Source organism: Chionomys nivalis, chromosome 14, assembly GCF_950005125.1.
Source record: "Chionomys nivalis chromosome 14, mChiNiv1.1, whole genome shotgun sequence".
In the NCBI taxonomy this organism is placed as follows: domain Eukaryota; kingdom Metazoa; phylum Chordata; class Mammalia; order Rodentia; family Cricetidae; genus Chionomys; species Chionomys nivalis.
This window is the reverse complement of record NC_080099.1, coordinates 39543846-39557138: the sequence shown is the minus strand read 5'-3', so window position 1 is coordinate 39557138 and position 13293 is coordinate 39543846. Positions and strand designations below refer to the sequence as shown.

The window sequence follows — 13293 nt, the reverse complement described above, 5'->3', positions numbered from 1 at the left end:
GCTACTTCCGAAGGCTGGACTCAAGGTTTTCAAATATTGTTATCTCAAAATAGAATAAAGAAGATGCATTGCTTCACTTTCTAAAATGTCCTTCTTCCAAGCCTTAGTGTCAGGGTATTATTTCAAATTTGGAAAGGGTTGGTTGTCCCCTTTTCTTCCTTCAATAATGTTAGTTTCACAAAATGCTGAGATAGGGGGGTGGGGGGGGGAGATAAGGAAACTGATGACACCATCAGCCATGTGTCTTAGAGCCAGCAAGGTTCTGTTTAGGGAAAGACTTAGGGAGCATCATTTGATTCAAACGATTCTAAATGAAAGGAAAAGGTCCATGTTGCTCTCCCTAGTTCTCCAGTTGGAGTGGGTAGATGTGTAAAAACAACATTATGATGCCTGGGAAGACAGTGGAAGAGCCTGGGTCCAGAATCAGAAAGGCAAACCCTATATATACGTCTATAAAACACAGTGGGGCTTCTGCCAGAAATCTGCATTTCTGAATTTGTCTTTCTTATTATGGTACTGTCTCAATGCATGAAGTCTAGTTGTACTTTCAAATTAGCTTCCTTAGTAACTGGTTATTGTGTTGTTAGGCATTTGTGGGGACTGTTGTAGTTGATTTAGAGCTTGTCTTGCTGTCAGTTAAAAAGAAAAATACATCATTAAAAAATGGGTGTGTGTGTTTTGCTTCGGTGTACATCGGTGTACCACAAGCATGCCTGATGCTCATAGAGGCCAGGTGAAGGCATCAGATTCCCTGCAACTGGAGTTACAGAAGGTTGTGATCTCTCATGGGGGTGCTGGAAACTGAACCTGGGTCAACTGGAAGGGCAGTCAGTGCCCTTAACCACTGAGCCATCTCTCCAGCCCTTTGTCACTTCTAATCAGTCACTCACTGCTTTTCTCCCTAGGTTGTATTCCAGGGAGAAGGGACGTTGGGTGGCCTGGTCTTTTCTCTCTTTAACTTATAAGACATGAGATGTGTTTTTTATCTTGATTTTTTTCCCTCAGACTTTTCTGAGAACTGGCTTTTGGGAAGCTCATTCAATTAGAAAAGGACACTCGCTGACTGGAGCAACTGGCTCTGGCAGGCCTTGCCCTTCTCCCCAGTTCCCTCTGCTTTGCTAAAAGCCATTAGATTACATTCCTGATGCTAACCCCTAAGGTCTCTTCCTTTACTGGGCTAGTCCCTCTTCCTGAGGCTGACTACCAAGGTCCAGCTATCCAAGTATTGAAATCCAACAATTAAAAGCCTTTTTTGGCTTACCTAGTTAGCGTGCCCAATTAAAATAAATACCCCATACTTACGTGGGGTTTCCCCTTTGTACCTTTATAGCTGACATTTTTCTATATGCCGCATCTGCCTCCTCTCTATCCACAGACAGTCCTTTGTTCCTCTGGAACAAATATCTCTGCCCCCTTTCATTTGTTTCCTTCCCCTTCTACCCAGTCCTCTCTCTCCTGTCTTTGTCTCTTATTCACTGGCCCGTGGGGGCAAATACATCTCCTTTTTCCTGAGAACTTGGTCTTGAAGGTCCTAAGTTAGTACTTTTCCTTTCAAAAGTTACCAGGTACTTTGACATGAAATCACTTATTATTTTTGGTTAATGCTTCAAATGATTTAGAAAAAGACGTGGCTCATGAGATAGATTGATGTCACAATGAGACTTGAAACGAGGTACTTGCTGTGTGCTTGGAGAATAGGGATATTGCTGTGGGCTAGCCTGCTAGTGCAAAAAAGTCCGAATGAATTACTGGATTTGCTCAAGATAAAATCTTGGGTTTGCAAATAAATTCTGGTCAATTTTTCTTAATATTACCATGGTAAATAATGTATTCCTAAGATTCATGTACTAAGTGTAAAAAGTCATTGATTTGGTCATGTCAATATGTAATTCGAGAGAAAATGTATAAAAGCATTTAGATAATTATTTCCATGACAGTTCAGAGTAAGGCATGCACCAAAAATTGCATATCTACCCATATGTATAAAAAAAATGTCTCAGAGGTGACATTCTTCTTGTATCTTATTTGAGTAGTTTCTGGTTCTTTCTATTCTATTCCATTTAAAATTTTAATGTTTCTTATGAATGCCAAACCTGTTTCTTAACTTATTGATGGGATTTCACTCACAGTTAGCAAAATGCTCCTCCAGGTGGCCCAAATGCTCACATTATTCACATTTATAAGGTTCAAGTGTTTGGCTGTTCTTGAATATCCTTATGGCTTAGTTCGATAAATTTGCTGGGAGCCAAACTTACATAAATCATGTTACTAGACTTCCTAGAAGCTACAGAGAGTTACAGCTTCGCCTGTTTCCTTGGGTGATCTTCTGAGACTGCAGAGAAACCAGAGTGAGCAAAATGACCTACAGTCTGTCCTGCAACATATGCTGTTGTAGATGGGTCATTCACATGCATAGTACTTCAGGAGGGAAACAGCTCTATCCGCACCTTCTAGGTAAAGATGTTTCCTCATCTAGGAGATTTTTACTGGGCAATATATAGAGAAACTGAAACTTTATTTCCTATCAAATCACCTTGCTATCTGGGGTTCAAGTCTGAGCTGGACCATTTGTAAAACCTAAGTCCACAATAGACTTATGATCTCACACGATTAAATGGATTTTGTGTAAGGAAGAAAAAAATGAAAGCTCAGAGAGGAAGTAGTAATGACATCATTATAAAAATGTGTGAGCTTCAGAAAACCCAGAGGCCTTCAGGAGGCCTGATCATCTTTTTTCCCCTTCATGGGGAGAGAAGCTAGTTGTCGATGATGAAGACAGAAAACAGCTCTTCATGGGTTGAGAGAGGAGTAGGCAGAGGGCTCAGTCAGTAAGGGTGCTTGCTTCCAGACTGACCAACTGAGCTGTCCAGAGAACACACATTCTAGAAAGAGAATTGGCTCGCCAATCTGTCCCCTTGTCTGCACGCATGCCCCATGAATAACTGAATGCAAATTTCCCAAGAGATAAGAGATCCTTTCTAGTGTTTCACAGGATTTTTTTCATAGTATTTTTTTTTTTTAGGAAGCTCTTTAAACCTCTCGCTTGAAATTTGTGTGTCAAAATTCTGATTCCAAAACCAAGAAATACACTTTCTTAAGGTCATCAGGACAAGAAAACAAAGATGGCCACCTGTCAGAGAGAGTCTGAATTTTGTTCTCATCAGGAATTATTTTATGAACTTAAGCCTGAAAGATCATGTGTGCTTATAGCCAGTGTCTCTTCTCATCTTGAGACAGTGTAGATGCAAAGGAGCCTGTGCGGTTCTTCTCATCTTCAAAGCTCGCTTCAGTGGACCTCTATACACATCCTTATCTGTAAGCTGGAGATGAGCTCATTCTGTGAACTTGTGGGTGCATCATTTTACTACTTGGGAAAACTGAAAACATTTAGGTACAAGAGAGTGAGGTAGTGGCAAAACAGGCAAGCAGAAAAAGAAAAGTTAAAAGCATAGCTGTTTTACATGAAGCCATATGCCCTCTGTACCTAGTGCCAATAGTCACTTTGCCTTTAGTATCTACAGGCTAATCAGTGTTCTGTGTTCTTAGAGACAGCAAGCTCCACTGCCTCTGTCCTTCCCAGGATTCAATGTATTTTTAAGTTTCCTTTATTTTTATGAGCATTTCATCTCAAAGCACTCTATATAATATCATTAGACTGCAGACTTCACAAACATATACCTTTTGTTTTCACTGTCTTAACACTACTTAGCCTCTATGGCTACATGTGGCTAGTGGCTAATAAATCATTTTCAGTGAATGAGCTTATACTTTAACATAGTTTGCTGTGTTGTTTTAGACCAGGTCCTTCAATTTAGCCCAATGCTTGTTTCTTTGATTAGCTGTTCAAAAGTCATTTACAGTCACTCCTGACACCCTGCATTTTCTTGCTTTATAGTCAGCTTCGATCACTTTGAAATTCTGCGGGCCATCGGGAAGGGCAGCTTTGGCAAGGTAAGAGCTGAGCTTTCCAACTCCCTGCAGAGCTGTGGGTCCTGAATGGTCAGAGAATGCTGTGATTGTCAAGGTCCTGGCATGATAAAGACAGATAACTAGGGAGGACTTTCACAAACTTATCACCACCATGTGATGAAAGTCAACTTCACGACGAACCATGTGCTGGCTCAGGACTGCCTTGTTCAAGTCAGCTCTGCCGAGTCCAGCCTTCTGTAAGAAACTCTTAGTTTCTCCATGGAGATATACTTTAAGATAAAATAATTATTTTTCTAATAAGTTTGCATGTTGTTTTGAGAAGGTTGCAGAATGTGGACAATTGTGTAGCTGTTCCTCCTGCTTACTCTTTCCCATTATAACACCTATGCTGGAAAAGGAAACACTCTGCATAGTGAGGTTTTTGATCTTAGCTCTCCAGTCACATCTGTTCCAGCCACTTAAAGGGGGATCAAGGATGCTATCTGTTATCAGAAGATTCTTAACATGGAAGCAGATTTAAATATTGCCTCGAAGATCCCAGGAGCAAAAGCAGGCAAACTAACATGAGGATGCAGAGATTCAATTATTGATGTACTAAATGCATCAATAAATCCATGGGGGAAGAAAATGAAATCTTTACCCTGAGTGAAATAAGAGTTTTAATCCCAGAGAGTGACAAGGGCTCTATGCCATGCTAAAGGATAAACCCTTCTGTGGCCCTCAGCCACCTTTTCCTTCTCCCTAATCATTGGCTGACCTGGGCTTACATCACCAGGTCTGCATCGTGCAGAAGAATGATACCAAGAAGATGTATGCCATGAAATACATGAATAAGCAGAAGTGTGTGGAGCGCAATGAAGTGAGGAATGTCTTCAAGGAACTCCAGATCATGCAGGGCCTGGAGCACCCTTTCCTGGTGAATCTGTGGTAAGTGCGCTGACTGTGTCTCTGAATGAACACTCTTGCGTCCATCCGCAAACATGTTTAGACCATCGTGAGATGACTGCTTAATGTGCAATGGCCAATCCTCATTATGGTTTTCCTTAATGTGTAGCACAAAACTTTGGTGTTAAAATGAGGGGGGGGGGGAGTTGGTTTATTTATTGCCATGCTGGAAGGTCAAACGCAGGACCTTGCACACGAGTTAAGCACTCTACCAAAATGGTTTTTCTTTTAATTTGTGTGTATGATGTATGTGTGTAGTGTGTATGTGCGGGTGGGGGTTAAGTTCATATGTGCCTGTGAGGGTGAGTGCAGCTGTCTGTGCACTTGTACACATGTGCAGGTCAGAGGACAACCTTGGGTGTTGATCTTCCACGTCCACCTTATTTGAAATAGTAGTTTCCTGCTGTTGACTGCTGTGCACACCAGGCTGGGGGCTTACAAGCTTGTAGAGAATCTCCTGTCTCCACCTTCTATCTGACAGGTGGGAATTACAGATGTGTGCAGCTGCCTCCAGCTTTATATGAGTGATAGGGATCTGAATTCTCATTCTCATGCTTGTATAGCAAACACTTTATCCACTGAGCCATCTCCACACCCCAAAGTTGCTGCCCCCGCCCCATTTTGTCAGGAATAAATACTCCTCCTTGCCCTTGGGCTTAGTGTTTTTTAAAGAATTTTAATTACATGGACCAATAATGAATGCGCTCAGACGTGTTATCTCTAATTAGATAGATTTTTCTGATGAACTGTGGGGCATGAACTTTCGGTGCCCAGTATGGCCTCCCTCATGAACATGAAGTTTGTCTTGGAATCTTGTAGAAGACAGTTTCTCCTTAAGGTAACCGGTAACAGGCTGTTTTTTGTTTGTTTGTTTGTTTGTTTTTTGGGTTTTTTTTTTTTTTTCTTGAGGCACACTTTGGAAACAGCTATAGATGCCTGTGATTTGCTAAGGTCAGGTGCTGCCTTCCTCAATCAATAGGTTTAGGCACTTGCTACACATGAGCTATCTGAGATCAGGTCTCAAAGCCTTTTCCATAACCCAATGCTTATAAGACTTTGAGATACTCGTAATGTTTATTACCCCTAGTGCTTTGCTTGTGCATTGAGATCTTTGTTTCTCATTTTCCAGTACATTTTAATACATCTATTATGTTAAGAGCTGGATCTTAAAGTTAATTCAGTATGACTGTTATTTAAATATGCATGCCAAGCAGTTCTTACTCGCCAGCGAGAGCAAAGAAAATGAAAGTCTTTATCCAGAGAATACTAATGGAAGAATAATTGAGATTTTGCTATGTGTTTGAGAACATCCTTTTGGAGGCATCAGGGCATGAAGCCTGCCTCCATCCATCTTTACCTAGCACAGTCCACTTAATCTGCAATGTGTTAGATGCTTCTCAGTTAAAAAGAAAAGGGGATGGCTCTGTGTGACTTAGAAATAGATCTATTGTAATTTGTGCACTACTCAGACCTGCTAAGTCTAATTTTGGTACAGCATCAGTGTACTTGTTAATCAGAATTTTAGAGTGGCCTATTCAGAATGCTACCATGTAAGATGCTAAAATGGATGCAGGCTTTCTCTTGCTTAGCGATCATCATATCCTCTCTTCTCCTTCCTCCCTAAAAATGACAAGGTGCTGTCACTTCACAGCCTCCCTTTGTTCGAAGTCATATTTTTTCCTCCTTAAAAAGCTCAGCCAACTCATTTTCCCTTTTTAGCGCCAAGAACTCTTCATAAGGACACACCTAGAGCGTTCCTCTTTTGTGCTGTCTCTTCTGGCTGTGCGGGCAGAGGCAATGAAACCTGGGGGCCAGGATGCAAGAAGCAGAAAAAGTTTAAAAATTCTGTCATTCCAGACAACATTCTGTTCACTGTTTGTGCAGAGCTGGCCATACATAGTGTGACAGACTTGCTATCACAGTGGCTCTCAACCTTCCTGATGCTGTGACCCTTAATACAGCTCCTCCGGCTGTGGCGACCCCCAACCACAAAATGATTTCCATTGCTACTTCATAACTTTAATTTGTACTATTACAAAGCATAGCATAACCCTGTGAAAGGGCTATTCTACCCTCAGAAGGGTAACGACCCACAGGTTGAGGAGTTTTGTGCTATAACATATATCCCCTGTTCTTTTTCTGTTCTCATTGAAGTTCACAGTGAAGTTGTGGGCACATTCCATTGATAGAAGAGAAGGAAGAAGCCCTACCTTCGTCATTCACAGTGCAGAACACACAATTATTTTTGTTTTATTTATTGACAATGTACATGTGAGAGAAAGAGAGAGAGAGAGAGAGAAAGAGAGAGAGAGAGAGAGAGAGAGAGAAAGAGAGAGAGAGAGAGTGAGAGTGAATTTTCAACTTCCATTCTTTCCTCTCAATCCTCCTATTTCCCTCCCTCTGGGACTTTCCTTTTCCCATAAGTGCCTCTCCTTCTCTTTTGAATGTTCCTGGCCCACTGAGTTTAATTAGGACTGCTTGTTTGAGTATAGGTGGGAGGTTATTTAATGGGGCCAAGGCAACTAACTTAACAGTGTCTCCATCAGGAAAGAAAGAGTCATCACTTTTCCAAGCTGCCATTAACTGTCTGTAATCTTTTTGGGAGAAGGGGGGACTCAGGATGGAATATTGACAAGCCCTATCTTGGGCAGGGCTTTTCCAAGTAAGCACAGCTAAAATAAATTCAGCACAACAGCAGCTGCGTCATCTCTAGAGAAGTGTTTTTGTAACGCACCTTTCCATCTTCAAGCTCTTCCATTCTTTTCACCCCCTCTCCTACACTGTCCTCTGAGCTTGGAGCGTGTGTAGATAGATATATAGATATCTCCTTTAAGGCTGAGCACACTGGAGTCCCTGACCCTCAGCATTTTCACCAGTTACAGTTTTGGTACTAATCACTGCGCACTGTAGTAAGAGCCTTCTCTGATAAGGTCTGAGAGAAGCACTATCTGTGGATAAAAACAAGAGTATTTAGAAGGCATTTGGACCACATGTCCCTTAGCAAAACACTACAGTGTGTTCCCTAGGGCCATTGATTCCCCTAGTCGTCAGCTCCTGATCAGGGTTATTGTACCGGGCGTAAAGTCTCTCTGTTAGCGTAGGCACGGAATCCAGTCAGAAAGCTCTTGGTTATCCTATCACAGCTATGCTGCTATTGCACCAATGGGTGAACCCCGCCAGGGGGATTGTTATTGTAGTTCAAAGTGTCTACAGCTGGATAAGACTGTACACGAACTCTCTTCCTCAGCAGCCTTCGCAGTACCTTCCAGCACTATGGAAGCCAACCAGCAGAGTGGGAGCTGCCAGAGAAGTTTCGGCTTGATTTCCCCACATCCAGTGACCAAAGTGTGTGGTATCTTCAGCAATAGAGTCTTACCATCTAGCGCTAGTGGGTACCCAGGACGATGACAATAAGCTCTATTGTTTTGGGGACCTATGGTAACTCCCTGATCAGCAACAAATAAGGGGGGATCTCACACCTGGAACTCAGAGTTATATTTAGTAACCTCTGGCTTCTGAGAAGGGCTTTATAGCTGTGTAGGTAACCTTCATTTAAACTTGTTTTTTGAAACTGTATTTTTAATGTTTACGAACTAGGTACCCATATGGCTTTTGCACATTCCCCTAATCTTGGTTTGTCTTCTACACACCTCCTCTGCCATGCCTACCTAGTTTCTTCCCCACTCACACCTCTCCATTCCTAGTCCTGACCTTTCTACCTTCACGCCATCCTGTCTCTCCCATTCTCCTTTAATCCTTTAAGATAAAAATCTTCACAGAGGGCATGTATTCCTTCTCACTGTAGGGCTTTCTGTCCTAGCAAGTTACTGTGTTTTTAAGGGAGTCTTTTCAGGAGAAATAAGCACGTTACAAACCTTCTGAGTTTTAATAATGAATGATCTGTCACTTTCAAGTCACATCATCAGAAGACATGGCTGCAGTGAATGACGGGTTGTTCTGGTGGATGAAAAGGGTCACCCAGCATATAGGCTCTTGCAACTATTTATTTGCATTTTTCCTTTCTTGCTCCATGTAGGTATAATATTCTAAACATACCAGTCACTAACTGGCCAGTGTGGATGCCCAAAAGTCTACCTTGAACGATGCTTGATTCCAAAGCATCATGGGAAGCATCACTAAAGTGTCTTTAGTTCATTCTTTATTAGAGTTGATTTTGATTTCCTGCCCTCACTGTGCAAATCAAACACAAGCTAATTAAATGTTCCCCAAAATATTATATATAACTCAGATTTATGTTCTGGTCCAACAATTAGATTTATTTGGCTCTCTCCAAAGATTTGGAGGCTAGTACCTTAAGAAACATCATATAATATATAAAACTACAGCAATCCTTTCAAAAACCCCTGCCCATTTCACATACTCTGTTTTCCTAGTAGGATCCCCACACCCTACCATGTATTGCATTGAATAACCTCATCCATTCTCAAGATACATCCGGTCTCTAGGGCTGTACTCCGACCTCAGTTTTCAAGCTGAGAAAAATAACCAAATTTCTCTTAAACACCATTTGCTTTAATGTTAAGAGGCATGAATGTATAGGTATACATATAGGTGCTCACACCTATCTCTCTCTCTGTGTGTGCATGTATATATGCTTGAAATTTTTCTGCTTATTGCAACCAATTTGAAAAACAGAAAATGAATTTTATAGACAAACGAGAAATTCTTAGAAGTTTTAACCCCTTCAAACAATCATATTTAATGTTTTAACGTGCATTCTAGCAAAATATTTGCATATATTTTTCTGGTTTTGTCCCGCACTGGCCCATTATTTCCTTCATTGGTGTGTATATTTACTGAGCATCAGAACCAAGCTGCATCTCAGGCTGCCATAAAATCTGGGAGGCACAGTTTTTTGAATCTCAGATAAACACCCAATAATTTTAACCGCGGCCCCAAGCACCACACAGACATGTTTTTAAATTATTCATTTATTGAATGTATCTGAATTTCAAATTTAACTGGCTATAGAGTACTCTTATTTGCTCCATCTGGCAATCCTAATTGCAACACACACCCACAGGGAGAGGACAGAGTGATGAGCAAGAATAGATGGAGCTCTTATCTGCACACTATCACTACTGATAGGAAAACACTAATGTCAATCAAATGGCTCTTGAAACATAAACTGTGAGGAAGGCGTGTAAGAATTTAGGGGATGCCCCTGCATGCTGTGTTCCAGGGACAGAAGTTTACCCTTGTAGGGCAAGGTGTCAGGGAGGAACAACATTTGAATTAACGTTGAACCTTGCCAGCCGCCTGGCCCTGGATCCAATCAGGAAGAATCTTCAGATGTAGGGCACGTTATCAAGTGAAAGCTGCCAGACAGGGCTGGCATCCAGGAAAAGTAAATACAGTCTTGCTGCGAGTCGCTCCCTGAGTGCTGTTAACAAAGCCCTGGCAACCCACGGTCAGAAAACAAATAGACTTGCAGCCGCTTCCCCAGGTGGCTTTTGTTAATTGAGATTAAGCCTGCAGCTGCAAGGCACGCTGGGGCCTCTCTCCTGGCTTGCTCGGGCCCCTGGGCCCCGGGAACAGAAAAGGGCTCACACGAGGTTTTAATAAATTAGAGGACAGAGTCATCTATTTTAAGTGGAAAGGACCACCTAAACCTGGAGCGTGACAAGAGGTCCTTTCTGACAGCTGAACACACAGCCGTGCCGAGTCCCGCCGATGGCGGCCTAGAAGCTTCTCCCGTGTTCGTCGCTCAATTTCCTGGAGTGACAACTGAGACCTCTTGGTAACTGACAAGAGGCTTCTCAATGGCGTCCTATCTCTCTTGGTTTGACGTATATTAGGGCCTTTGTTTATCCTAACAAACTCAGTTGAGAGGGATGGGTAGTTCTATTCTACATTTGGAGAAATTGGGGCTTTCCCAGGCATTATAAGGAGTAAGGGCCTGGGCTCCCATCTGATAACCTGCCCTCAAATCTGCCTTTTTTCTACTGTATACCATCCCCAGCAGACATCTCCTGAGACTCCCTTAAAAAATATGCAAGGCAGTAGAATTAATTTTATTATTTTTCATACGTACCACAGGGATATCACAAGGCTGGCAGGTATGTTCGGTTGCTTTTCTTTGTCTCAACTCTTGCAACAGTGCCTAGCGCACAGCAAGTGATCAATAAATGCCAGTTCACTGAGAGAATGAATCAAGTAAATCAGTGATAAGACCCGGTTATTGGCTCCTGGTTCATTGATCTTGTCCCCACCATGCCCCAACCACGTGTGCACCCTCACAATGTCCCCACCATGTCAGTGTCACGTCGTCACCCTCACAATGTTCCCACCATGTCAGAACCACATTTGCACCCTCATAGTGTTCCCACCATGTCAGAACCACATTTGCACCCTCATAGTGTTCCCACCATGTCAGTACCACGTTGTCACCCTCACAATGTCCCCACCATGTCCCCACCACGTTGGCACCCTCACAAATTACTGTTTTATAATCACACGCACTCCAGTTCCTAGCTGATCTTAGGGTCTGAGGAACTGGAGTTTTAATACCTGTTCTGCCATTTGGTAACTATGAATTAGACCAGTTACCCCATGTACTTTGCTTGGTTTCCCTAGACGTAATTGAGGATAATGTAAATATTCATCTAGAGAGCTACAAATGAACAAAATACATATATAAAGTACTACACATGGTAGTTGCTTAGTAAGTCGTGTCTTTAAACAACTGAGTGACGATCCTCCGGAAAAGGAGTGACTGTCGCTCCCACCAGGTATTTATTTCTCATGACCCTATGGACTGACCAGGCATTTTTTTCTGGTTCAGGAGGCCTTTGTCTGAAGCTGTCTGAGACTGGGGAGTTAGTCATCCAAAATAATCTACCTGGTTCTTGATAACTGGGGCTCGTCATCTCTGCTGCTGTCTTCACAACAGTGAAGATATGGGGAACTCTCAAACAACAGTGGAAGGATTCCGCAGGCAAGAAAGGACATGGTTCATGAGAAACACGTTTCCCGCTTTTGCCTACGTCTTGACTTCTACTGTCTCATTTGTTGCGGGAGATCCTTCCGCTCCTCCAGCCAATAGCCGCTGAGATACCAGCTCATTGGGGCATGGTCATGACCAGATCGAAGGGCTAGAGGACCATGACAAAGTCTGGGTCTCAGAAGGGCAGGCAAAGGAACCGCGTGGTTAATTTAGAAACCAGCAGTCACAATACATGAAATAGTCTTAAGACATGAACAAACAATTATGTAACCGATAAAAACTCTTAGTTGTGCTAGAATTGGGATCTATAGGAAGTAAACAAGTGCTCTTAGTTGTGAAAGTCTTCAAGGAAGAATTTGTCATTGAAGTAGCTCTCCTTTGAGGAGTCTGTACTCACACTTAGATATATCTTACTGTATGTGATTCTAAGAAGCACACATACATGCTCTCAAGTGTGCCTGACTTTCTTCTGGGCCCCTTACTTTCTCTGAGAGCTTGTGTGTAAGCCTATATTAAAATATTCTAAACCCCAATGTTGCTCATTGAAGTGATTGTTCTTGGGGATGATCCTGGTATACATGGATAAGACAGAAAAACAATCCCTGAAGGACTCAGCAGAGACATAGTATTATTGGGTGGCCTGTGTGCAGTAATTATACTATATGTACTTGATGACTGGATGTCCTATGGACTAATGGGTTAGTCTTGTGGACTATCTGGGTCTTCATAATACTTAATTCCTTTTCTCATTGTCCTGTTACAAAAGTTCCTTCATAGAAAACAACACAAAGATATTAAAAATACTCAGCTCAAGGAAACTCATTGGGTCCATTAGGGATAATGTAGATGAAGAAATCAAGGTGAAGAGCAGGAATAAAGGCAATTCTGGGAATCCGGGTACAGGGACTAATGGGCAAACCCTTGAGATTGTCTGGCCCAGATGAGTCAGCTCCAGCGATTTTCTAACCTTGTGTCAACCACTCAAGATTCAAAGTCCTAGGGAGATATCTAATTGACTCTGCTCGGAAAAAGCATGCCTGCCCCTTAGCTTTCAAGAGAGAGGAAAGAATGACTCCTGACTTGTTGACCTGAGCAACCTGGAGACAGTGTCACTGGCTGAGGTGGGGGAGATCTGACAAGAAGCAGACTCAGTTTGGGACTTTTGCTCAGTGATCTCAATACAGTTGTTGGGTAGGGAGTAAATCCTGTGTTTCTGGAGAAACCCAAACTCCAGGGAGTAGACAGGCAAAACAAGACTGTGCAGAGCATTGGCTAGAGACTGCATTTCAGGAACTGGAAGGGAGCCCCTTTGGAGAGTGCAGGTGAGACATTAAAGGCTCTGAGTGCTCCCCAATTCACATAGAAGAAGGGGAGAGTGATCCATACCACAGCACAGCCCCATTTATCATCTTCCTAGATTCTACACTCTTGTGGATGTCTGCACTCAACTC

The 13293-nt window shown here is 42.4% G+C and overlaps 1 protein-coding gene across 1 annotated transcript in view; it reads left to right on the top strand.

Moving 5' to 3' along the window:
* The window catches only part of Stk32a (serine/threonine kinase 32A), a 116682-nt gene that overhangs the window by 34221 nt on the left and 69168 nt on the right, over positions 1-13293 (top strand). Inside the window, exons 3-4 of the mRNA XM_057788690.1 lie at positions 3896-3951; positions 4706-4857. Of these exons, the coding sequence (XP_057644673.1) occupies positions 3896-3951; positions 4706-4857 (208 nt within the window). The remainder of the gene's footprint in view (positions 1-3895; positions 3952-4705; positions 4858-13293) is intronic.